This window comes from Hemiscyllium ocellatum, chromosome 6 (genome assembly GCF_020745735.1).
Source record: "Hemiscyllium ocellatum isolate sHemOce1 chromosome 6, sHemOce1.pat.X.cur, whole genome shotgun sequence".
Classification (NCBI taxonomy): domain Eukaryota; kingdom Metazoa; phylum Chordata; class Chondrichthyes; order Orectolobiformes; family Hemiscylliidae; genus Hemiscyllium; species Hemiscyllium ocellatum.
The window spans coordinates 77,095,818-77,122,061 of record NC_083406.1 but is presented as its reverse complement, the minus strand read 5'-3'; the positions used below and the strand labels follow the sequence as shown (position 1 = coordinate 77,122,061).

Sequence of the window (26,244 nt, the reverse complement as noted above, 5' to 3'; positions counted from 1 at the left end):
CCCATCAGGGCTTGCCCTCAGTCTGCAAAAGGTCAGCATGTCTGAAAGTCGAACAGTCCCGCAATATTAAAAAGCAACGCTAATCCAGCTCTGAGCACAAGCTCATCTTAAACTTGCTACATTCTGTTTGAGTGCTGAGAGTCCTACCAATGATACTGAGAGGTTGTAATGTAACCTGGGGACTGAGTGTTCCACAGCAACATGACGAAATAATGTCTTGAGCATATATGGCATCATTTACAATTTGCAGACACAACTCAAACATACTTCACTTTGAACTAGTGTGTGATTCACAGGGAATCTTTGGTTGTATATGTTCAGTGGAAGAATTACAGAAACCTAGGAAAACACAGCATAAATAGCAACAATTTGATTTTGTTGCCGTTTGCTTAAAACAAAACTCTTCTGATTCTCTTCAAGTACAGTTAAGTGATCTTCCATCGCTGCCTAAACCACAGGGAAAAACAGACTCATCTGAAAGAGGGCAACTCTGAATTTAGCACTCACTCTGCACCTCACTGGATGCCTGCTTAAGTTATACACTAACATCCTGGAGCAAGGCTGTCCTGTACACACACCATCTAACACAAATAGGACCTGAGCTGATACTGCAGCCACACAGCATTCTAAAAATGGGGAGAGTCTAAATCTGATTTTCACTGTGAAACAAGGTCTCTGAAATTTAACTGAACGTGTGGAGTGTGGGGGTGGGGTACACCAAAGATCTTCCTGTACTGCGCAAAATCTATGGGAAGTTCCTTCCTTTACATTATTGGAAAGTTTAACATAAATCATAACTCTTCCTCATGATTGCATCAACATTTTCTAAACTCTGCTGGATCTGGGGAGGCATGGAGGGAGTGGGGATACTGATTCACAGCTGGAACCCGAGAAGTGCCAGGAATGCAGAGGTCCTGGTGAATTCAATGGCAGCAGCTTATCAGAATATTCCCATTTGACAGCTAACCAGAAGCTGGATGGCTACACAGTAGGAATGCCTGCGTTATAAGACAGCAGCTGACATCACTGAAGCCAGTAACAGCAATGGTAAACATTGGGAACAGTGATGATAGACTTAGAGAATTTTGGAGAAAGGAAGCGGTGATGTGTAGGGGAGAGTGGGGGGGATCTGTGGTTGGGGACGGACAGGACTCAGGGCCCTGGGAGATTGTAGAGAGCAAATAATAGTTAGAGTATTCCAAAAGACTGTGGAAAAGGGTTTTGAAAGATTCCAAAAGATGAGGTGATTGTGGAAGGGGTCAGCTGAACATGGGAGAGATGGTTTCTGGAGACTGGGTGGAGGGAGACATATAGTGGCTCGTTTGCTTGAGGAACCTTGGATTTTTCTGCTTGATTTGGCATCGGCCTCACTTCAGTTGATAGATTTCCCATGTCTTGGGTAACCCAGTGAACGGGTATTAAATTATTGACAAAAGCTGAGGCACAGAACTTCATCTAAACTCCATAATGCCTGCTCAGAAGCTGTTTATTTATCCAATCTCAAAACATTTCATGTGAAAACAATAATCGGTGTATTTGAGGCCAATAACAAACAGCACTGCGCAGTTTTACCAATTGAATAACCTTCCAGCTCATTTCTATCTATTTTCTCAGGAGGACATTGTCCTGCTCTTCAGTGGGTCCTGGGACAGCATTACGCAGCCAGCAGTCAAATAAATGGCCATTACCAGAGCTTGTCTCTTCTAAGGGAAGTAGCCCCTATAGTATTACTGGCTTAGTAAGAGAACATGTAGCCTCAGTACTGTCACTGTTTGGGGCTGTACCTGGAGGATAAACCTGCATCGATAATTGTGCCCCCTTAAATACAGGTCTAGGTGTGGCAGAGCTAGTCAGGCAAGTGCCAGTGAGTTGGGTGGCATTGGATGTCTTTAAAGGCAGGAGGTAGCACTGCCAATGAGGCAGCCACTGCCAAAATGTCACAAAAAATGCCAACCATATCTCCCTCCCCTCTTTCCATCCATCTCCCAAACCTGTAGCATAGTGGCATGGATTAGCACTGCTCCCTCACAGGAACCCAGGTTCGACGCCATCTTTGGGCAGCAGTCTGTGTAGAGTTTGTGCATTCTCTGTGTGGGTTTCTCCAGGTGCTCCGGATTCCTCCTACAATCCAAAGATGTACAGGTTGGCCGTGCTAAGTTGCCAATAGTGTCCAGGGATGCACAGGCTAGGTGGATTAGCCATGGGAAATACAGAGTTACAGGGATATGGTAGGGGGGGATGGGTCTGGTGAGATGATTTTTGGTGTGGACTTGATGGGTTGAATGGCCTGTATTCATACTGTAGAGATTTGTGATTCTATGTATCCCATTAGAAGGAGTTACAGTGGTCTCCCTAGTAGTGGACTCCCAAGGCCATTGGTAAAGTTTGAGTTTAGGTTGGAACAGGCCCCTTCTTGAACACTTATGTGGCTTAATTGGGCTCCTCCAGGCAGACAGATCATCTGTCACATTTCTTGACAAGATGGCATTTTGGCAGGAACACATTGGGTGCACCAGCTGGTGTCTTCCCATCTTATTTTCTCATCCTTTCAACCATCTGGCCCCATGCCAAAGTGCCAGTAAAATTCAGCCCTTTCTCATGCTTCCCCTATTGATTGTTTTGCTTTGAATACTGATCTCACATGTCATGTACAGAGGAACCTCGATTATCTGGCACTCGATTATCCGAATTTTGGATTATCCAAACAGATCACAAGGTCCTAATGCTTGGCTAAACTATGTTATCTGGCATTCGATTAACCAAACAAAATAGTTCCCATTCAGGTCCTTCTGATAATCGAGGTTCCTCTGCATGTTATAAAACAGGAGCGGGAATAGCTCACTCAGATGTTGGAGCCAGTTCCACCATTCAAGACTATCAGGGCTGATTATCCAACTCAGTAACCTTCCTCCCCATACTCTTCGATCCCTTTAGCTCCAAGAACTATATCCAACTCCTTCTTCAAAACATTCAACGTATTGGCCACAGCATTTTTTGCAGCAGGCTGTTCCACAGACCACAGGCCACTAAACTGATTATCAGCAGGAGTTCTTTTCTGAGACATTCTGACACTGACAAACAGGAAGAAGCAACTCATGTGATTTATTGTCAGGTCAACAAACGTTTTGCTTCATGCTGCAAAAGGAAGGTAGTGTTTGAAACTCATCTCAGGCATCATTCAGAAATACACACGAAAACAGAAAAACAGTAGCCCATCTTCACCTTTTAATACATCATTTTGTTTAATATGTTACTTTTTTTAAAAATTAGTATTCCTCTCATGGCTTGGAATTTAATAAGTAACAACAGTGTGTTTAAAGAGCCACACCCCCTAACGATCAAGTTGTCACTTCTGTATTAAGTAAAGATAAGACTGTTTTTGAAGTTGAGATAGTAAAAGATTGTTCAGCCATATTGTTGCTGTCAGGCCTGTCTTGTGAAAGGTTGTAAGCTGCTAACCAGATGATTGCAGGTTGACTTTATTCCCCTGGCTGTTCTTATATGGTTAAGATATAAACAGGAAAAGAGAATGTGCTGGAGAACAATTGAAACACCAATGATTTAAAGACAAAAGTAATACATTCTATGGCTTTAACACTGGTGAAATAAGAAATGAAAACCAGACAATGTTGGGCTGTACAGGTAAGTAGTGAAGAAAAAGGAACAATTGGCTTACCAATATTGTAGTGACATAAACAGTCCTGTTTTCCATGGCAGAAGAATCATTCGGAAACATCATCTCATTCTGAATGAGAACTAGCTTGTCAGCATCACTCCAGTAGCCAATCTAAGAAGCAGGACAAACGTAGTTAATGCCTGGATTTTCTCCGTTTCGCTTTTGTGTTGCTATAATCATTATGAATCTATTCACTGAAAGACTCGGGCTATTACTAGAACATTGGCAGTTATCTGCAAATGATGAAATAACAGGTTGCCAAAGGTTTTTGATAAAATCATTTCAGTAAAGACAATATTCTTTTAAATCAAAAGAGGTACTAGATGTGATAAAGGGACATAAACTTTTTATTATTTGTGAATTTCAGTTCGAAAGTAATGGACAAATGCATTTCTGTTTTCAGTTTTGTGAAAATCTGATTTTATTTTTGAAGTCAAGAAGTCATTTTCAAAAGTGAGTATTTTTAAAAAAACATTCCAAACAATCCTGTGATGTGAGAAAAATGATTAGCAAATTACCCACGGAGATAATTGCCATATCGTTTGCAATATTATTATTCAGATATAAAAGGTTGAATTATTCCTTTGATATTTGAAATAAGTTTTCAAATAGTTCTTGCACAGTCTAATAAATTCTGTATTCATCTTTAGTATCATAAACATTTATAATCTTTTCTTAAAAGTACATTGACAGACTTCAGGGTAAAAATGAAAAAAGCACAAAATTCATGTCTATCAAACCATGTTTCACTCTGGCATCAGTATTAACCAATATCACAATCAGTAATGTTGGGATCATTAAGATTAGATTAGATTCCCTACAGTGTGGAAACAGGCCCTTTGGCCCAACCAGTCCACACTGACCCTCCGAAGAGTAACCCATCCAGTCCTATTTCCTTCTGACGACTGCACCTAAAACTATGGGCAATTTAGCATGGCCAATTCACCTGACTTGCACATCTTTGGACTGTGGGAGGAAATTGGAGCAAACCCACACAGAGAATGTGCAAGACTCCACACAGACAGTCGCCCAAGGCTGGAATCAAACCCATGACCTTGGTGCTGTGAGGCAGCAGTGCTAACCACTGAGCCACCATGGGGCTTTTGCAGGAACATAGATTTGTTCAAATTAAGAGGTAACAGTAAATCTTTGTGAAAGAGTACAAGGAATACATGTGCATGGGACTTGCAGTGAATGACATTTTACAGGCTGGAGTTTCAAAATGGTTTCGACTGTAACTAAGATAATTCAGGGAATGGGAAGCATAAAAGGAGTTCAATTGAAATCTTTGACTTTGGCTGACCTGAGAGAATTAGTGGAAGAATAGCAGGTAGAAGTAAAAACAAGATGCTAAAAAGTGATTACCTACCATTTCGAGTTAAAAGGAGAGAAACCTGAAATTGATATGTTAAGTCTATAATTAATTAAAATTCAGTTAGAATTGAAATAAAAATCTTAAATTAGGGGACAGAAGAAGAGAAAGAAATGGCAAAGAGAGGACAAAGAGAAAAAAAAATGAATGAAGAGGGAAAACAAATGGATTGTGGAAATAAAAAAGTTCACAGTAAAGTCAAGAAATTAAAAGAAAGAGAAATTGAACTAGAATAGCTTGAACTCCAAAGAGAGACAAAGAACTTCAACATCATAATCTGGCTCGAGAGAAGCTTGCAGTAAAGAAACAATGAAGGGATAATAGTTCAGAGGATGATTCTTGTTTGAAATGTTGAGTTAGATTTGTCTAGAAATCTATGCTTCGAACTTCAATTGAAAAGATAGCTGTGAAGGTGAAGTGGCCAAAAGGTTCTTGGAACGTAATGTTTCAGACTGTTCTGAAACAGCAAGGAATGTGTACAGCAGTTTGTCAGAAGACTTTGAGGCTGTTAAATGGACAATACTCAATGCTCACGTGCTTGTGACTGAAGCTTATCAACCGAGGTTTGGCAGTGCGTATTGACACCACATGCATGCACATTGGGCACTGCTCAAATTTGTGCATGTTTAAACATGTCAACTTAGTGTAATGGGAGGGGTGCAAATGTGAATAGGAGAGTGAAAATAGGGACTGTGAAGAGGAAGAAGGATAATGATAGGAGGGGAGAGTGGGAGACGGGGGAGAGGGGTGACTCCTGGTCCTACCGTTTCAGGCCTCCTTCCTTTACCCTCACTCCCTTTCCCTGACCCTCCGTCTCTTGCCCACACTCTCCTCCTCTATCCTGGCTCATAACATTGGCAGGACATACAGGCTATCCAATGAAATATAATCACATCAATGTTCACATCTTATTTCACAATAATCCAAAGAAATAAATAGTAGTTGGGAACAAAATAACTAATGCCTTCAATTTATCATCCACAATCTCAATGAGCATTAGAAAGATTGATGCAATCTTTAAAGACAATGTTAAAGCTTACAGTCAAGAATGCCCGAATATTTGCAATAAAGGAATTCCTTTGTATTGCATACCACTGGGGATATCCCAATGAGTCCATAGTATTTAGCACTTTTGAACGGATATTACAGGCATGGGGAGAGTGGACCCTTATATTAATCAAAGAACAAATGATAGATCAAACCTCAAAGACCACACATCTCAGTTTTGTGTCCTGTTTCCAAGAAAAAAACTAACAAAAGCAGGAGTTGACTAAAAAGTATTTGAAGAGCACTCAACAGTCAATGGAAACTACAACAGGCAAAAAGGTGAAAGCTTAGAACCCTTTTTTCACAGGAGACAAGGTTTTAGTAATGGTGTTTATATCTGGGAACATCTTCCCCAGTGTTAACAACGTTTGATTGCTAATATTAGTATCTCTGCTGTTAAGGACCCCTTCTCTCTCCCTGGGTTGGAAAACTCACTAATGGTCATTCCTGATGAAGGGCATATGTCCGAAATGTCAATTCTCTGGCTCCTTGGACACTGCCTGACCTGCTGTGCTTTTTCAGCACCACACTCTCAACTCTGATCTCTTGCATCTGCAGTCCTCACTTTCTCTTTGGGAAACTCACGTCAAACACCATGAGAAAGAGATAATTTAAACTTATTAAATTTATAACTGAAAACTTATCAAATCAGAAAGAAACTGAATGATATGAATTATGCAGGAAGCACTTCAAACAGGAAAGAAACATTAGCAAGTATGTCATGTTAATTTGTTGAAATGACACAAGGACAGGGAGGATAGTCAGGATTGAAGTGTGTTTACAGCAGCTGAGGAAATGGGGAATAAAATAACAAACCTGAAATTGAATATTCAAATGTTCACTCCTCTGTAATTAGATTGGAGCTGGAATATTACATTATCACTCACAAAAGCTATTAGACTCAAATTGATTCTTGTAAATAGGCCAGGAAACTATCTTTGACGATATAATATTACTGTAGCAGATGAGTTACTTATAAAGCAATATCGTCACAGTCTTTACATAGAAAAGTTTGTCTAAATGAGGGAGAGATCAGGTTTATGACACAGGATCATAGGACAGAGAGTTGCTATCTAATGCTCCAAATTCTGTGTCCTATTATCCTACTCCCCCTGATGAAGGAGCAGCGCTCTGAAAGCTTGTACTTCCAGATAAAGCTGTTGGACCATAACCTGGTGTTGTGTGATTTTTAACTTTGTCCACCCCGATCCAACACCGGCTCTTCCACATCATAGATAAAAAAGACAGTTTGACCAAACCTGGGAGGGATAGTTACATCATTTGTACCAGTTGTTTAATTAGTTAGAAAGAGCCAATTTTATCATAAAGTTGGCCTAAAGTGAATTTGCCAAAAGCAGAAGTAACACTGTGGGAAAATACTGTGTTACTGAGAGAAGCAAAGGTTAGGAATGTCTGGGTGTCCCATGCCTAAGACAAAACAAGCAGTTATTGTATATCAGCACGAGTGGATTTTATTAGAACTTAATTCCAAAATTCAGCTTTTGACATTTTTTAAATGCTAATGAATTTGAAATAGTCATGAATTTCAGATTCACGACCCTTTGAGAGAAATAATTCCTCCTTATCTGTTTTGAATCTGCCACCACTTAGCTTAAAACTATGATCTCTCATTCTAAATAGCCCCACAAGGGGAAACAGCTGCTCCATATATGTACTCTGTAAATCACCTTTAGATCTTATATACCTCAATAGATCTCTTTGCAATCTTCTAAACTATTGCAAGTGTAGGGCTAAACTATTCCAAAATTTCATCAAAAAATTTCCCCCCTCACCCACGCAGAGTGGCACCCTCACCTGGGCACAGCAACACCCTCAACACCTCCCTCCCCCTCCCCCCCAACCCAGTGATACCCTTTTAAACCGCCCCTCAACTGGGCTCAATGAAACTTCTCAGCCATCCCCACCCCCCGGTCTCAGTGATATCCCCTCAGCACCCCCCCCCCCACCCGGTTCCAGTGATACCCTCTCAGCCCTCCTCACCTGAGCTCAATGATGCCCTCTCAGACTCCCCCTCATTTGGGCTCAGTGGTACCCTCTCAGCACCCCCCACCCAGTCTTAGTGTGACCTTCTCAGCACCCCCACCTGGGCTCAGTGGTACTCTCTCAGCTCCCCCCACTCAGGCTCAGTGGTACCTTCTCAGCTCCCCCCCACCACCTGGGCCCAGTGATACTCTCTCAGACCCCCCCCCCGAAATAGGATCAGCGGTATCATTTCAGTTCCCCCCACCTGGGCTCATTGGTACCCTCGCAGCACCCCCCCACCCCCGCTCCCCCCACCCCCCCCAACCTGGGCTCATTGGTACCCTTTCAGGCCCCCTCACCTGGGCTCAGTGGTACACTCTCAACCTCCCTCACCTGTGCTCAGTCGTGCCATCTCAGTTTCTCCAATCTGGGCTCAGTGGTACCCTCTCAGCACCCCCCACTTGGGCTCAGTGGTACCCCCTCACCCCCCCCCACTTGGGCTCAGTGGTACCCTCTCAGCACCCCCCACTTGGGCTCAGTGGTACCCTCTCAGCATCCCCCCACCTCGGACCTGGGCTCAGTGGTACCATCTCAGCTCCCCCACCCGGGCTCAGTGACGCACTTTCATTGCACCCCTCTCCATCCAGGTTTAGTTGCATCTTCTCCTCCCCCCACCTGGGCTCAGTGGCCCAACCCAGTCACAGTGGTCCCACCCCACTTTATGTGCACAGCAGCTCCACATCCAACCTGAGCACTTTGATCCCTTGGGCCTCATTTATTAGTCCTGATATCGCCCATTGTCCCGAGCCTTAATGTGGGGACACCAGCATCTGTGAGCTCTCCTCAAAAATTACACACCAGCCTGATGTGGAAATCTCAAAAAGTGTGGTGCTGGAAAAGTACAGCCAATCAGGCAGCATCCGAGTAGCAGGAGAATCGGCGTTTTGAGCGAAAGCTCTTCATCAGGAATGAAGGGGGTGGGCTCAAGGAGGCTGAGAGATAATGGAAAGGGATGGGGCTGGGGGAAGTTGGCTCGGAATGTGACCGGTAGATGAAGGTGGAGGATGATGGTGATAGGTCGGAAAGGAGGGTGGAGTGATAGGTGGGAAAGGAGATGGACAGGGAAGGACAGTTCAAGGGGGAGGTGCCGAGGTACAGGGTTGGATCTGGGGTAATGTGTGGGCAGGGTAACTAAAGAAACTGGTGAAATCACCATTGATTCCATGTGTTTGGAGGACCCCAGGCAGAAGATGAGACGTTCTTCCTCCAGGCATTGGGTAGCTAGAGTTTAGCGGTGGAGGAAGTCCAGGACTTGCATGTCCTTGGCGGAATATAAGGGGGAGTTGAAGTGTTTGGCACAGGGTGCTGGGGTTCATTGGTGCATGTGTCCCATTGATGTTCTCTGAAACGTCCTTCAATTGGCATCTTGTCTCCCCAGTGTCGAGGAGACCACATTAGGACCAAAGAACACAGTATTGATGTGTGTGCAAGTACAGGTAAATCTCTGTCAGATGTGAAAGGATCCTTTGGGACCTTGGACAGAGGTGACGGTGCAGGTTTTGTACTTCTTGCGTTGGCAGGGGAAGGTGCTGGGAGTAGAGATGGGTTGGTGGAGGGGCATGAACCTAACAAGGGAGTCATGGGGGGAATGGTCTCTGTGTAACACAGATAGGAGTGGAGATGGAAATATACCCTTGGTGGCGGAAATGGCGGAGGATGATGCATTGCATCCAGAGGTTGATGGGATAGAAGATGAGTACCTGGGGGGTTCTGTCCTTATTGTAATTGGAGGGATGGGGTTCAAGGATGGAGATGCGGGAAGTGGAGATGATGTGCTGGAGGGTATTGTTGATCATGTGAAGGAAAAATTGCAGTCCCCAAAGAAGGAGACAATCGGGGATGTTCTATGGTGGAATTGGTTCCCCTGGGAGCAGATACAGTGGAGATGGTGGAATTGGGAGAAAGGGACAGGGTTTTTCCTGGAGGCAGGGTGGGAGTTGGTGTAGTCCTGGTAACTGTGGGAGTCAGTGGGTTTGAAGTAGATGTCCATGTTGAATCGGGCACCAGAAATGGCGATGGAGAGGTCCAGGAATGGGAGGGAGCTGTTTGAGATGGTCCAGGTGGATCAGGGTGGAAGGTGTTGGTGAAGTTGGTGAACTGTTAAAACTCCTCGTGAGAGGATGAGGTGGCACCAATACAGTCATTGATATAGTGGTAGAAAAGGTGGGGAGTGGTGCTGGTGTAGCTGCGGTAACATCCTCCACCGCCAAACTCTAGTCACCTGAGGCCTGGAGGAAGAACAGCTCATCTTCTGCCTAGGAACCTTCCAACCATATGGGAGCATTGTTGATTTCACCAGTTTCCTCATCTGCCCTCCGTCCACCTTATCCCAGATCCAACCCTCCAACTCAGCACTGCTCTCTTGACCTGTCCTACCTGACCATCTCCCTTCCCACCTATCTGCTCCACCCTCCTTTCCGACCTATCACCATCACATCCCATCTTCACCTACCTATCACATTTCCAGCTATCTTCCCCCCAGCTCCACCCCCTTCCCATTTATCTCTCAGCTCCTTTGCCCCCAATCCTGATGAAGAGCTCATGCTCAAAACGTCGACTCTCCTCCTCCTTGGATACTGCCTGACTGGCTGTGCTTTTCCAGCACCACACTTTTCGACTCTGATCTCCAGCATTTGCAGTGCTCAGTTTCTCCTGATGTGGAAATCTCTCTCAGTTCGTACACTGCCTCTGGGGGAAACTCAGAAACTGCAGCATCAACAGTGTTCCTATCACATGACCTGCTACATGTAAAGAAGGTGTCTCTCCTTCAATTAGAAATTGACAGTAAGCTCTTGCCTGGCTGGTGATGCCCCACATTCAGTGAATAAACAAACAAGTCCCCCGATGTGAGAGACAGCAGAATCATGCTCGCATTCACAACCCATTGTTGATAATTACTGAACAGTGGCTGTCTCGGTTGCCTTGTTGCGCCTGAGATTTAATGATAATGACAACAATGTATTTTCTTCAGCAGGTTTCACTAGTAGTCTACTCAATAGTGTTAGACAGTTGTCTTCCTCAAAGACAGTGAATGTACAATAACCACATAAACAAGCAGATAGCACCAGAGGCAAGATTCTTTTGTAGGACAAGCATTGTTACCATCTAATTGCCAGAATTCAGGAAAGTTTATAATTACTGTGAGCACTAACTTCCTGTCATAAAACTGTACCACCAATACTCAGAGATAAAGTGATAAAAACTCTTAATGTCACTCAGAATGATTTAGATGTGTTGATATAAGTCTTAAAATAAAACAATGAACTGCTGATGCTAGAGATCTGAAGCAAAAGCAGAAATTGTTGATGAAACTCAGCAGCATCTATAGGAAGAAAGCAGCATTAATGTTTCGAGTCCAGATTTGAAACATTAACTCTGATATCAGCCTTGTTAAACTCAGGAATTCACTACTGGATTTTTAAAAGGTTGTAACTTGCATTAATGGATAAGTAAACAGTTAACTAATATTACAGTGAACCAAGCTCTGACGTGAAACATTAATTATTGGTTTCAATCTTCCTTTTGTACATTTATTCTAAGGAAAGTACTTTGATACCGACAGCAAAGGTGAATCAGGATCTGGGAGTTAATATGGCCAAAATTGTGGCACTAGTACATCAGACCAATGTTGATATGATATGCCAACTTCAGTTTTGAACAAGGGTTACAGGACTTGAAACATTAATTTTGCTTTCTTTCCACAGATGTTGCCCAACCTGTTGAGTTTCTGCAACAATCTCGGTTTTTGTTTCAAATTTCTAGCATCTGCAGTTCTTTGTTTTATTCCAAAGTTGACATGACCAGTGTCCTGACCTGAGGACTAAAACTTGACATCGCCCTCATTAGGGTGTAAGGAAGATGACTGGTTGGTACTGGCGGAGGGTAGCAACATGTGAATTCAGTGCCACCACCTGAGTGACCTGATCATAGCACGTCCCCGGCAGTCCAGAGTTCAAGCCCAGTAATACTTGGAAATGAATGGACTGGCCTTACTGGACCTCCATTTTGACGTAGAGAAGACAGATCAGTATGTTTCATGTGCCAGTTTTAATGGCTTTTCTCTGCACTGAGCTATAAGTTAACAGTATGTGTTGCTGCTAGTTTTCCATTCTTTAAGCCAGACTGTGCCTCTTAATGGGAAACTGCTCTGAGTGGTTAAAGAAATGCTAGTGAAAACTGCTGTTGCAATTCCAAACAAGGAAAAAGGGGCAGAGAGGGCGTTGCAGAGAGATATGGAGATGGTGCTGGAAGTCTTGGTGTGGATGTGGATAGATAGAGAGACATCCTGCTTCCATTGATGCCAGGAGATCCACAAAGACCACCCACAGAAAGAACTGGGAGCAGGTGGCCAGTGGGGTCAACTTCTGGCATCCAGACTCAGGCAATAAGAATTCTAATGACTTCATGTGGGTGGGCAAGGTCAGCAAACACATTTCCCCTTCCCACCATAACACTAATTTCTCAAACTTCTCAATGCATCACACTTTCTTCATTTAACCAGCAGCAGCTACTGGTATTTGGGATTCCTGCAAGTAGACACTTCACACACATAGCAGTGCCTCCAGCTGCATGCCCACCTCTTGGTGCCTCTACATATCTCCAGTTATTTAAGTACAGCAGGCACATATTCCAAACACAGTTATTGATCTTTTCTCCTCTCACTCTTACTCTTGCAGAGTACGGCTGAGCAGGCAGGAACAAGAATGCTTGGGTGTCCTGTGATCAGTACGGAACATGTTTCGCCACATCATTGGATCAGCTGCATCAATACCTGTGGTATCCACTGTGACTGGGAACATTGAGGATGACAGTAAGTTCCTTTCTATCCCTCTTCTTGCCTCTCAGCACACATTCCTCTTGCTGTCTGGCACAACAGACAAGCTGCAAATGATATGCCCATGGACCTTCTGCTTTGCGCTCCATCCCACCTCCCACACACAAACATTTACCTCTGCTTTCCTGCTTTCATATTTTGAAGAACTGCTGTCTGCCTAGTCATATCAACCTGAAGAAGATGAGTGAGAGTAACAGCACAGCATTGAGGTAAGGGCACCATCTCTTGAACTGACGTTCAGATGATGGTCTTGATGATCTCACATACAGTGGAGCTTTGAAAAGCCATATACAGCAAGATGCTGGGTGCAGTGCTTGGCCTGCCACTATCACCTCACTATCACAGTGAAGGAGTGTGAAAGAATCTGATTCCAAGTTGGTAAGGGTATCGTGAAGAGTTTTGGCTCAATCTCTTTCTAATTTTACAGATCCAGAGGCATTGTTGTCTCATTATCTATTCTTGTTTTTCTACAGACAGGTCAACCTCTCTGCTATTCCCAAGAAGATTTGGAAATGTGCACCGCTAAATCCGGAAACTCATCACAACATCTCCAAAAACACTCCAGACACTATTTAAAACCACGATTACACAAGGGCTTCCAGATCACCACAATGTGAGCAGGACCCAACTTGCAGCTGAACATGTGATTCTTTGTGAATGTCCTGCAAATTGATTGAACAGTCCCACATGGACTAAATTTGGAAAATGGGTGTCATCACAGGAACCATACTACTTATTCTCAAGGGGCCACACCCATGTGGGCAGCATCAGAAGTGGCTGATGATGCAGGGAGCACCCTCTGGAATGGGTTTTGTCATTTTTATTCCCACCATGTGGCAGCGTTGCAGATTCAAACTTCTCACCCACTGCATTCTGAATTTCAAATCCTTTCACTTTTCAGAAACATGCTAAGCTACACATTTTTAAAACTTGGAAGATGAGATTAACATCCTAAATTGTGACGTGACCATGCAGACATTAACAGCATCTCAGAATAAATAAACCAAGGATGATACTGAAACTCGTTTTCTGTTTTAGCGACTCAGTGTGCTGGAGTGCAGAATCTGCTCAATTCCATTGGAATATATTCTGGATATAGCTGTGGTGGTGTTCAGGATTTCTGCATCTTGCACATGCTGATAAGGGGATTTGTGCCTATTTAAGGATTCCATCTCCAAAAAAGAGAGAGTGGCATGTATGAAGGCAAGCTTGTCTCTATATTTCTGTTTTGGGTACGTGGAACAGTCCATCTTCTACACTGGCACCATTCCCCACATTTTCCTCCACAATATCGATGACTGTATCAGTGCTACCTCATGGTCCCATGAGGAAGTTGAACAGTTCATCAACTTCACCAACATCTTCCACCCTGACCTCCAGTTCACCTGGACTATCTTGGACAGTTTGTCCCTTTCCTAGACCTCTCCATCTCCATTTCTGGCAACTGACTTAACATGGACATCTACTACAAACCCACCGACTCTCACAGCTACCTGGACTACACCTCCTCCCACCCTGCCTCCTTTAAAAATGCTATTCCTTATTCCCAATTCCTCCACCGCATCTGCTCCCAGGAGGACCAATTTCACCATAGAACATCCCAGATGGCTTCCTTCTTTAAAGACAGCCATTTCTCCTCCCATGTAGTTGACAATGTCACCGAGCACACCTCCTCCACTTCCCACACCTCCACCCTTGAACCCCACTCTCCCAATCACAACAAGGACAGAACACCCTGGCTCTCACCTTCCACCCGACCAACCTCAGGATACAATGCATCATCCTGCGCCACTTCCGCCACCTACAAACAGACCCCATCATCTGGGATATATTTCCTTCGCCACCCTTATCTCTGTTTCAGAGAGAGCATTCCCTCCGCGACTCCCTTGTTAGGTCCACGACCCCACCAACTCACCTTCCACTCCCTGCACATTCCCCTGCCAATGCAAGAAGTGCACCTCCATCCAAGGACCCAAAGAATCCTTTCATATCCGACAGAGATTTACCTATACTTCCACACAGGGCATCTACTGTGTCCATTGCTCTTGATGTGGTCTCCGCTACACTGGTCAGACAGGATACCAACATGTGGAACGTTTCAGAGAAAAACTATAGGGCACATGCACTAAACAACCCCATTGTCCTGTGACCAAACACTTTAACTCCCTTTCTCACTCTGCCAAGGACATGCAAGTCCTCGGCCTCCTCCACTGCCAAACTCTAGCCACCCGGTGCTTGGAGGAAGAATGTCTCATCTTCTGCCTTGGGACCTCCAACCACACGGGATCAATGTCGATTTCACCAGTTTCCTTATCTCCCCTACCCCACCTTATGCCAGATCCAACCCTCCAACTCGGCACCACCCTCTCGAACTGTCCTACCTGTCCATCTTCCTTCCCACCTATCCGCTCCACCCTCCTCTCCGAACTATCATCTTCACCCCCACCTTCATCTACCTATCGCATTCCCAGCTACCTTACCCCCAGCTCCACACCCCGCCTCCCATTTAAGTCTCAGCCCCCTTTGCGTCTCCCAGCCCCCATTCCTGATGAAGAGCTTATGCTCAAAACATCGACTCCCCTGCTCCTCGGATGCTGTCTGAATGGCTATGCTTTTCCAGCATCATACTCTTTGACTCTGATCTCCAGCCTCTGCAGTCCTCAATTTCTCTTCTATATTTCTGTTATCATTGCGTTACCAGTCTAACCAGCGGCCTCTATAAACCCTGCTGGATGTTACCCAACAGAAAGATAGGTTTGCTTTGTAATGTATATTACTATGGAGTCAGGAGGATGTTCCTTCTTGCTTCAAGGAGTTATTAAGGGACATTTCCTATTCAAACTTCCCAAAAGAAGAAACATCTCTCTCTGCCTCTCCACCCACCCATGGCTTTGTGACTCAGATATCAGTTTTGCCCCATAAAAATGTGATGATCTTGAGCCTGAAGTTGTGTTTAAATGATTATGTATAGTACTGAAGTACAAGAGACAATGTCCACAACATATATTAAATCTGACATGCCGAAATGAAGCTACAAGTAATAATAGGAAGACTAGCATACATTATATTTTACTTTAATAATGCTGAACTTCTGATCTAAAGGACATTCGCCTGAATTATTATTTTTCAACCCAAGGAAACTAAATAGAGAAAATCCACAACCACAATTGACTTGACCGAGGCAAGAATTCTGATAATCAGCTTTCTCATTTTCAGCTATGGTTTGGTGGAGAGGTGCAAATAGTGAAACATGTACAGGCAGCAACTTGCAAAAGCAACACTATTATATCACAACAAAGATGAATTCTAAATTGCTGGTCTAATATGGAAAAGGTAAACGATTTCTCATTCCCACGCACACACCTTATCTTATATCATTTGCTCCTCTGTCATATGATTTCAATGCTCCAGATTTAGCCATAGTTCATTTTATCTACAATATGGCAGGCAAGAAATGTGCACCCAGTTGTTACTGTGTAGATATTGTTTATAGCTATCTGTTTTAGATCATCGTTGGATAAACTGAAATAGCTTTGAAAATCACTATCACACTAAAATATATCTCAATAGTTACAGGCCAGATGTACACAATAAGTCACGAATAAACTCATTAATAATCACTAAATAAGAGGGATTTCAGGAAAAGTGTCTTTACTCAGTAAGTGATTAATGTGTGTAACTTGCGACTACATAGTACCATAAGACCATAAGATGGAGGAGTAGAATTCTATTATTCAGCCATCGGGTCTGCTCCACCATTCAATCATGGCTAATATGTTTTCAAACCATTCTCCTGCCTTTTCTCCATAAGTTGTAACCCCCTTACTAATCAAGAACCTATCTCTCTCTTAAATACACTCAATGATGTGGCCTCCACAGCCTTCTGTGGCAATGCCTTTTCACAGATTCACTATCTTTAGGCTGAAGAAATTCCTCCTCATCTAAAGGGTTGTCCCTTTGCTCTGAGGTTGTGTCCTCAGGTCCCTTCTTCTCATGGAAACATCTTCTCCATGCCCACTCTATCCAGGCCAGCCAACTTCCTGCAAGTTTCAATCAGATCCTTCCATCGTCCTTTTAAATTCTATTGAGTACAAATTCAGAGTCCTCAGTTGCTCTTCATATGACAAGCCCTCCATCTCTGGGATCATTCTTGTGTTTTTCTGGAACATCCATCCTTTGATATGGGGCCCAAAATTGCACACAATATTCGAAATGCAAATTCCAGATTTAAACCTCTTGAACTGTCCTACTTGTCCATCTTTCTTCCCACCTATCTGCTCCACCTTCCCCTCTGACCTATCACCATCATCCCTGACCTGCATCTACCTATTGCCTTCCCAGATACCTCACCCATACCCCACTCTCCTATTTACCTCTCAGCTTCCTTCCCCACCCCCTCATTCCTGATGAAGGTCTTATGCCCGAAGGGGCGATTCTCCTGCTCCTCGGATGCTGCCTGACATGCTGTGCTTTTCCAGCAACACACATTTCGACTTTGACCAGAACCTTCTATAGCCTCAGCAGTACATCTTGGCTTTTGTTTCCTCACCCTCTTGAAATGAATGTCAACATTTAATTTGCCTTCAACAATAAGACAATCAGAATAAAATGCATTTGTGTGTAAGCGAAAGGAGTGTGAAAATATGATGATGGGGCAAGATGAGGCTTGGTTATGTGGCACATCAACATTGCCATAGACTTGTTGAACCAAGTTTTTATGCTGTAAATGCTATACAAAACTGTCAGAGGTACAGAGTTCCATTTCGAGCATTCATGGTCATTGTGTTCATTTACAGGCAAGGAAATGTTGAAACAAAGTAATCAATATCAGAGTTTCTGCAAACTGTTTTAAAACCAGAAATGAATGTTTTGGATACAATGGATTCCACTCTTGACTGTGGTAGTTCTTGAATAACCTTTTATGGACCAGTAAATCACCAACTGTGATGTGAACTCTAACTTTGTGTTTTTCACTTTTGAGATAGGAACATTTTGAGTTTTCTGTGTCTGAAGTTAATGATTAATTGCTAAGTATTTCTGTAGCCGTGACGATTCCTTTTTAAACAGTTTTTGAAACCCAACTTTGGAATTAATGTGTTTTTTTGTAAACATTGCTAGGGCTTTACAATTGAACAAGATAAACAAGCTCCAGTTTGGCAGGTCAAGAGAGGTTGGTCCAAGGTATTGGAAATCTCTAAAGTCAGAGAGAAAGATGTAGCTTTCGTGTTGTGGTTTGGGTAGTGCTGTAAAGTCCTTGGATGAAGATAACTATATGAACTACGTGCTCCTGAGAACAGACGCATATAGTAAATCAGGATTACCTCAAAGTATTGAGTACAGTTGGGAGGTTACGTTGCGGTTGTACAGGATATTAGTTAGGCCACTGTTGGAATATAGTGTGCAATTCTGGTCTCCGTTCTTTTGGAAAGATGTTGCGAAACTTGAAAGGGTTCAGAAAAGATCTACAAGGATGTTGCCAGGGTTGGAGGACTTGAGCTACAGGGAGAGGCTGAACAGGCTGGGGCTGTTTTCCCTGGAGTGTCGGAGGCTAAGGGGCATGGATAGGATTAAGAGACAAAGCTTTTCCCTGGGATCAGGGATTACAGAACTAGAGGGCATAGGTTTAGGGTGAGAGGGGAAAGATACAAAAGAGACTTAAGGGGCAACTTTTTCACACAGATCATGGTACATGTATGGAATAAGGTGCCAGAGGATGTGGTCGAGGCTGGTACAATTGCAACATTTAAGAGACATTTGGATGGGTATATGAATAGGAAGGGTTTGGAGGGATATGGGCCGGGTGCTCGCAGGTGGGACTAGATTGGGTTGGGATATCTGGTCGGCATGGACGGGTTGGACCGAAGGATCTGTTTCCATGCTGTACATCTCTATGACTCTAAAGAGTTAATTAAAGTGCCAGACCAGAACTGTTGGGACAAAATTCTGAAGAGGTTTTTAAAGAACATCTAGGCACAAGTTATAATAGCTCCAGGAAAAAGATATCTGTACTGCCAGTCTAGAGTTAAAGTCAGAGGTGACCTAACCCTATCAAGATATTACAAACAGACTCTGGTGTGAGCACTGTATGAATTATTTCTGGAGATCAGACAAGATTTTTTTTGGGTGCAACACAGGGCTGCATTTTATTCAATTCAAAAGTCATTTAGTTTTTTCCAGTCTATAAAGGAGTGTTTTGAGATTACTGAGATGGTACTTTCATTGTGTTTTAAGTAGATAGTTTGGTTATTTTTTTCTGTTCTTTTGTTAAAATGAAATCTGCAGGATTGTTTAAGTGAAACCAAACCAAAACAAAAATGATCTGTCAAGCCAAGTTTCAGTGTGGGATCTGACTTGTCCAATAGTAACATCCTCTGGGATTATTGTACAACACACACATTGGTGTAATTACTGGCATTCTTGTGCAGGACATGAAAGATTTGCTAGTATTCATGTTTTTTGTCACACAGGATAGCTTACCTTTCTGTGGCCTGTACTTTTCAGCTCAAATACATCAATTGTGAAGTTTGTCCGTCGGCCATAGTTATCAAATTGAACATTTCCCGTTAAACCCTGGATCCGTACCTTGAAAAGAATACAATCGGAAACAGATTCATTATAATCTCTGCTGGAATTAAAAATTACAGCGCAGTTTGAGACAAAGGCAGTTTTCTGTTCCAATTTTCTTTCCTGCTCCCCTACAGATGATAACTAATGTTGAGATTCAGTTGTAAGGGGAGTGGTGGCCATTTTGTTATGTAGATAATTGTTAGGAAGGCACTGCCTGAAAGGTAGCTTCCTTTGTAACTATCAAACATCATTGGATTTAGGCCTGTAACAGCTATGCTTGCTATGGGATAGGAGCAAGAGAATGGAATGAAATTGATCGTGCTCTTAAAGATCCAGCACTGGCACAGACTCAGAGATACTCAGACAAATAACAGCATTCTGGATATTTTCCCAGCTCAGATCAGCACAGACTAGTAAAATAACATAGCATTCTTGCGACTTAGCTTCACCAGTGCGATACTATTTCAAATCTCACTTAATGGAGAGAAAATAGGGATAAGATTTTGTTGAATATAGATCATTGAGTAACATAAAACAAACATCCTTGCCGCTGTGAAATCCTTTCTTTTGAGCTAAAGTAGCTTGAAACATTTTCAGCTAAATGTTATTTTTGCATGGTTTCTGGAATTCACCATTAAATGAAGACAGTTAATACCTATTGACTACAGGGTAAGATTTCCTTTGGGAGCCATCTGTAGTGAAACAGAAAGATGTATACTTCGTCAACCTGTTTATGACTCTTCTTTGTGAACAACATCTCCATATGTTGCCTTCGAAAACCATAGGTAGCATTTCACTTTCTGATGGGAGTATTAAACTTACAGGGTTTAGAGCAATACTGTAGCTCTTTCAGGTTCTGGCTCTCTGTAGGGGATCACAGAATTGTGATGTTATATTCGTTGCAATGAGATGGAAACTCACGTTGCAAACTGTAATCTGGCATTCTTCATTAGAGTTTTAGTCATTACATGCCCACGCCTGGCCATGAACAGTTTGCTTATAGCATGCTATATTCACTACCCTCAAACATGCTCCTTTAACCAGACAGAAAGCTTATATTTTTGATTTCCAGCTACAGTTTTCCTCTAACATCTGCCTTTCAGGATTTCAAGGGATGTCCTTCTTAACTATTTGAAAGACTATATTCAGTGATTTTAAAAAATGATTTTCTTCTTTATGCTGTATAATAAAGTGTACTAAAAGGGCAATTCGCTGACCTGTTCTCAGGCTTTTGTCAATATTGTTAGCTACTTGATGCTAGCTACTTTCTGGATAATTCCACGATCTATGTAAAGAACATTGAAGGTGATGAAAACTGTGCAGGGATTTTCTTTTTGGTCATTCTATACATGTCTGCATTCTTATAACTTGGAGAATTTGCACTTACTTATATCTATGAATGAAATTCTTGAGTACAATCTCTAAATTAATTACAGCCGATTATTTCTCAGTTGGATGAATCTGAATACGGACCCTCTCATGGTAGTGTCCCTACCCCTGGGCCGGGAGTTCTGTTTTCAAGTCCCACCTGCTCCAACATTCTTCTTTCAACCAATTACACCAGAATGTAGCTAGTTGGCATCCCGCTGCTGCTTAAAATGTACTATGAAAAATGGCTCTTTATCTGCTGCATTCCAAAGTAATAAATTGAATGTAAAACGTTCAGAGATTGCTGTATACATACAAACCTTTCTTCCTCAAATGAATCAGTTTCAAAGTGTATATTAGATGTACGTGAATCCAGGGGTACCGTTGCACAAACTGAAAGTCCTTGTATAAATTTCCAACTTCAGGGCTCCTGATTGAGTTTTGAAAGTTTAAATGCATGCTTTTAATTGAGGTATATGTGTGCCATGATTTTCTGTAGATTCATTTTAATTTCTTAGAACACAAAGGGTGGCACGGTGGCACAGTGGCTAGCACTGTTGCCTCACAGTGCCTGGGAACCGGGTTCAATTCCCACCTCGGGCAACCGTCTGTGTGGAGTTTGCACATTCTCCCCGAGTCTGCGTGGGTTTCCTCCGGGTGCTCCAGTTTCCTTCCACAGTCCAAAGATGTTCAGGTTAGGTGAATTGGCCATGCTAAATTTGCCTGCAGTGTTAGGTGGATTAGTCAGGGGGGTGGGTTTCTGTTTGGAGGGTCAGTGTGGATTTGTTGGGCTGAAGGGCCTGTTTCCACACTGTAGGGAATCTAATCTAAAAATATCTGAAACTCCTAGACACACGCATGGGTACATTAGGTTTTGTTGTTTTTAATCAGCATCAAGTCTGACCTCTTGAATTTATACATTTACTGAAATGACAACATGCAGTATAGAGTTTGTAAAAGAGGAAATTTTATGCAATTTGCATACTGGCTCAGTTGTCCAATATTACCCGCTATATATCAGAGTACATATCAATATGAATCTGTCAACACAACTGTGTATTGTTAATTGAATGTTTAGGCCAGGCTGGTCATGTGGAGAGAGGAGATGGGCAGTTTGGCAAATTTGCAAAAGGGTGCTGATTTTGTTCATTTGTTTCTAGCATGACAGCAGTGTTGTCTAAGCCCATCCTCAACTCTCCAGGCTTTCTTGAACTGTTGCAGTCCTTAGGGGAGTAGGAAAACACACTGGAGATTTCAGGACTGACCAAACGACAGTGAAGGAATGGAAATATACTTCCAAGTCAGGATGATGTGTAGGTTCGGAAGGGAACTTGCAGGTTGTAGTGTCCCCATGTACCTATTTCCCTATCCTCGTTAGCAGAGGTCATTAATTTGGAAGGTGCTGTCAGAGGAACCTTGGTATGTTACTGCATTGCATTTTATAGTTGGTACACGTTAATGCCACATCAGTGAAGGGAGTGAATGCTGCAGGTGGTGGATGTGGAGCCAACCAAATGAACTGCTTTGGGTGACGAGCTTCTCAACTACTACTAGGGCTGCACTCATCCAGGCAGCGGGGAGTGTACTCCTGACTAGTGCCTTGCAGTTGGTGGGGAGACAGGAGGTGAGTCACAAGTCAAAGAATTCCTAGTCCCTGATCAGCTCTTGTAACCCGAGTATTTAGAGAACTGATCCAGCTCAGTTTCTTGTCGGTGGTCATCCTCAGGATATAGATAATGGGAGATTCAATGATGATAATGTCATTGAATGTCAAGGGGAGAAGGTTAAATTCTCTCATTGGAAATGGTGATTACCTAGCAGTTGTGTGGTGCGGATGTCATTTGCCACTTATTAGCCAAACCTGGATGTGGTCCTATACAACAGGATGTATATCATCAGTAAATATCAGTATAACAGGATGTTTATTGCAATACTGGCAAGGAGGAGAATACATCTGGTCTCTGAGTGTTCCAATATTAAAATATACTGATTTTAATTTTACAAAGAGCAAGGAGGCATGTGTTTCATATTTCCTGTCTGTCTCACAAGACTTATATCCCGCATTGCTGCCAGTATTAAATCTTCTGCCTCATAAATTCCAATTTCGTATTTTCAAAGGATAGAAATAAAGTTAAAAAATTCTGCTTCCTACTACCACTTTCTATTTCAATTCACATTTTATCAGTAGCTCTAACAAATTCCTGTCATTGTACTTGTGAAGAGCAGAAATATTAGGCTGCACAGCAACATAGGAACGTAAGAGCAGCGGCCATTTTGGCTTCTAGAGCCCACTCTGCCATTCTTAATCATGGCTGATCATCTCATTCAACACAACTTTCCCACATAACCTTAGTAGTATCTAGAAATCCATAGATTCTCTAATCTGAACATACTCAATGACTGAACTTCCACAGGTCTCTGGCATAGGGAATTCTAAATGTTCACAAAACCCAGAATGAAGATATTCCTGTGTACCTCAGTCTTAAATGACATTCGCCTTATTCTGAGACCACATCCCCTAGTTCTAGATGCTGCAACCAGCGAAAACATCCTTTTGACATCTATCTTATCTATGTTTTAATGAATGTTGTAATTTTCAATGAGATAATTTCTCATTCTTCTAAACTCTGGAGAATACAGACCTAATATCCTTAAATCATTCTACAAAACACAATCTCGGCATTGCAAATATTTGTCTGATGAACTGCCACTGCACATCCTCCATGGAAAGTACATTTTCGTTATGAAACACAGCATCTGAACAGATGGCCCAAAGATCAGGCAGCAAGGATTCTTTATTCCATTGGTAACAGGTCAATTGAAGCACAAAGGGAAATTAAGGTTAAGTAAAATAATATTTACATGGCTCAAAGCCTGTAGTTTACATTACATTTGGGAATTCTTTGTCTATCTGCTTCCTATGAGGCTTCCTTTCCTCAAATACCCTTTGTTTTCTAGAGAGTATATTGAACTGTGCCATCTGAAAACCCCCCTCTCACCATTACCACCTGCTCTGGTAACCCTGTCACACAGGTAGCAGTCACATTAAGGTTCCATATAATTGAAATGAGACATCTTGACTGTTCTACTCAAATCCTTGTTTGACTATTTGACTTCCTAATTGCTTGCTTTACCTATAATTAACTTTCAGTGACTTATGAACAAGGACACCCAGTTTCCTTTGGACATCAGTATTTTCAAATCTTCCATATTTTAAGAAAACTGCTCCATCTCCATTCTTCTTACCAAATTTGATAAACTCTTCTTAATCCACATTACATTCCATCTGGCAGGACATCCCACATTCACACAGCCTGTCTAAATCCTCCTTAAGTCTCTTTGCATCATCCTCTCAATGCACAATCCCACCTAATTTTGCATTGTCCACAAACTTGCAAATATTGCATTGGGACCCTACATTCAAGTAATTCAAATGGATTGTGAACAGTATAGACCCAAATGCTGATCTTTGTAGAATTCCAATATTTCGCAGCCATCCCATATATTCTTACTGTTTTTCTCCTTTAACCAATCCTCAATTAATGCCAATATATTATCGCTCATCTTACACACTCTCCGTTTGTTTACTAACCTCATGTGTGGGACTTTAATGAAAGCTGACTGAAATCCAAGTACAGCACTATCACTGATTCCTCCTGCTACTAATATCTTCAGACACTATAAAATTAAGATTCACCAAGCATGATCTTGCTTTCATAAATCCAGACAGACTCTGCCTAATCAGATCATTATTTTATGTGTCCAGCTACCATATTTTTATAATAGATTCTAATATTGCCCTGCTACTCATTTCAGGCCAACAGGTCCCCTGACTTTCTTAAATAGTAGATTTACATCTACAACTTTCCAATCTGAAGGCATTGTTCCAAAATATGGAGAACTTCGATAACTGATTACCAATCTAGAATCACATCCAAAGTCTGACTGGTTGTCTTTTCTCCTCACTTTTGCTTTCCGTTTTTTTTTGGTTTCTGCACTGAGTTCCAGTCTCAGCTTTGTCAGTTCAAGGCATTTGTTATCAAATAGTTGGCTTTGGGAACCGTAGCAAATTGTAAATTAATTTGCTTTGTGACATTCAATGCCTTGATATCAAGAAGCGTATCATCTATAAATTACACTTTTTTGTGATAATAAGCTTACTCTGTGGGTAATCACATAGTCAAACCAATGTATTGCCACTCCTGAGGGAATGCCAAATTCATCAAAATATTATTTGTTACTGGATTTTCACAGAACGTTTGGAAATTAAGCCACAATGGATTCATTTAATCTCGTATGTCTTGATTTCATCAAATTCACAGCCTCCTACACACTCTTGGCAGGCTTTTGAAAAGGCCACTGATAATTGTTAGGAGTCTGATCTAGCGTGGTGCTCCCTCCATGGGATGTGAGAGACTAGGGCAAGCAACAGCATGTCTCTTCAGCTGAACAGATTGCAGAATCCTTTTCGAAGCATGTCGGATCAGAACTAACAGGTCTAATTGAGAATAAATAAAACTGGAACAAATGCAATTCTAAACTTGTAAAAATAAATTTTCAGGGCAAGAAGGTGTGTGTTTGACAGAAGTTAAGACTGCATTAAAGTCTCATTTACACTTGAATGGGCAAGTCCTAACATTGACAAAAATATAAACTGCTGGAAAAGCTCTGCAGGTCTGGCAGCATCCGTGGAGAGGAAAAGTTCTGTTTCAAGTCTGGTGACCCTTCCTCAAAACTCTCTACAGATGCTGCCAGACCTGCGAGCTTTTCCAGCAATTTCTATTTTTCTCTCTGATTTACAGTATCTACAGTTCTTTCGGTTTTTATTAAGCGAGTACCTAGTGAACCAGTAGCACAATATTATCCGCTTCATGCATTTGAATGCTGAATCTCCTAAAGAGTGATCAAGTTGGTAAAGCTTTTGAAGGAGCAGGGCAAATTGGAGAACAAATTTCTGATTTCAGTATTCAGCTGCACATGCACAGGTATTGATAACTGTGATTTGATTCATTGTTTCATAACACTAAGCACTGATAGAAGGGACAATTTAACAAAGTGAATCATTATCATACCTGTTTTAGTGCCCTTTCTGTGTCAATACCTTGAACCCAAGGAGCAGCAGGATTAGCAAGACAATCTCCAGCATTTCCTTTTCTTGAAATCCCAATCCGTTGCCTGCGGAGGTAACGGAATGCTTCAGCCATAACAAGTATCCCATCGTACGTTAGTGCAGATGTGTACTGGAAAGAAGCATTCAAGTTGGTCAAAACGCATTTTATTTAATCCAAGCTTTTATTTATTCAAAAGAAATTAAAACAGAGGCAACAGGCTAGCTAC

The 26,244-nt window shown here is 42.3% G+C and overlaps 1 protein-coding gene across 4 annotated transcripts in view; it reads right to left on the bottom strand.

Moving 5' to 3' along the window:
* The window catches only part of LOC132816757 (glutamate receptor 4), a 249,369-nt gene that overhangs the window by 101,052 nt on the left and 122,073 nt on the right, over nucleotides 1–26,244 (bottom strand). For all 4 annotated transcript variants that reach the window (XM_060826672.1, XM_060826673.1, XM_060826674.1 and 1 more), the window contains 3 exons: nucleotides 25,980–26,147; nucleotides 19,450–19,554; nucleotides 3,677–3,787 (listed from right to left, as the gene is read on the bottom strand). In XM_060826672.1, the coding sequence (XP_060682655.1) occupies nucleotides 3,677–3,787; nucleotides 19,450–19,554; nucleotides 25,980–26,147 (384 nt within the window). The remainder of the gene's footprint in view (nucleotides 1–3,676; nucleotides 3,788–19,449; nucleotides 19,555–25,979; nucleotides 26,148–26,244) is intronic.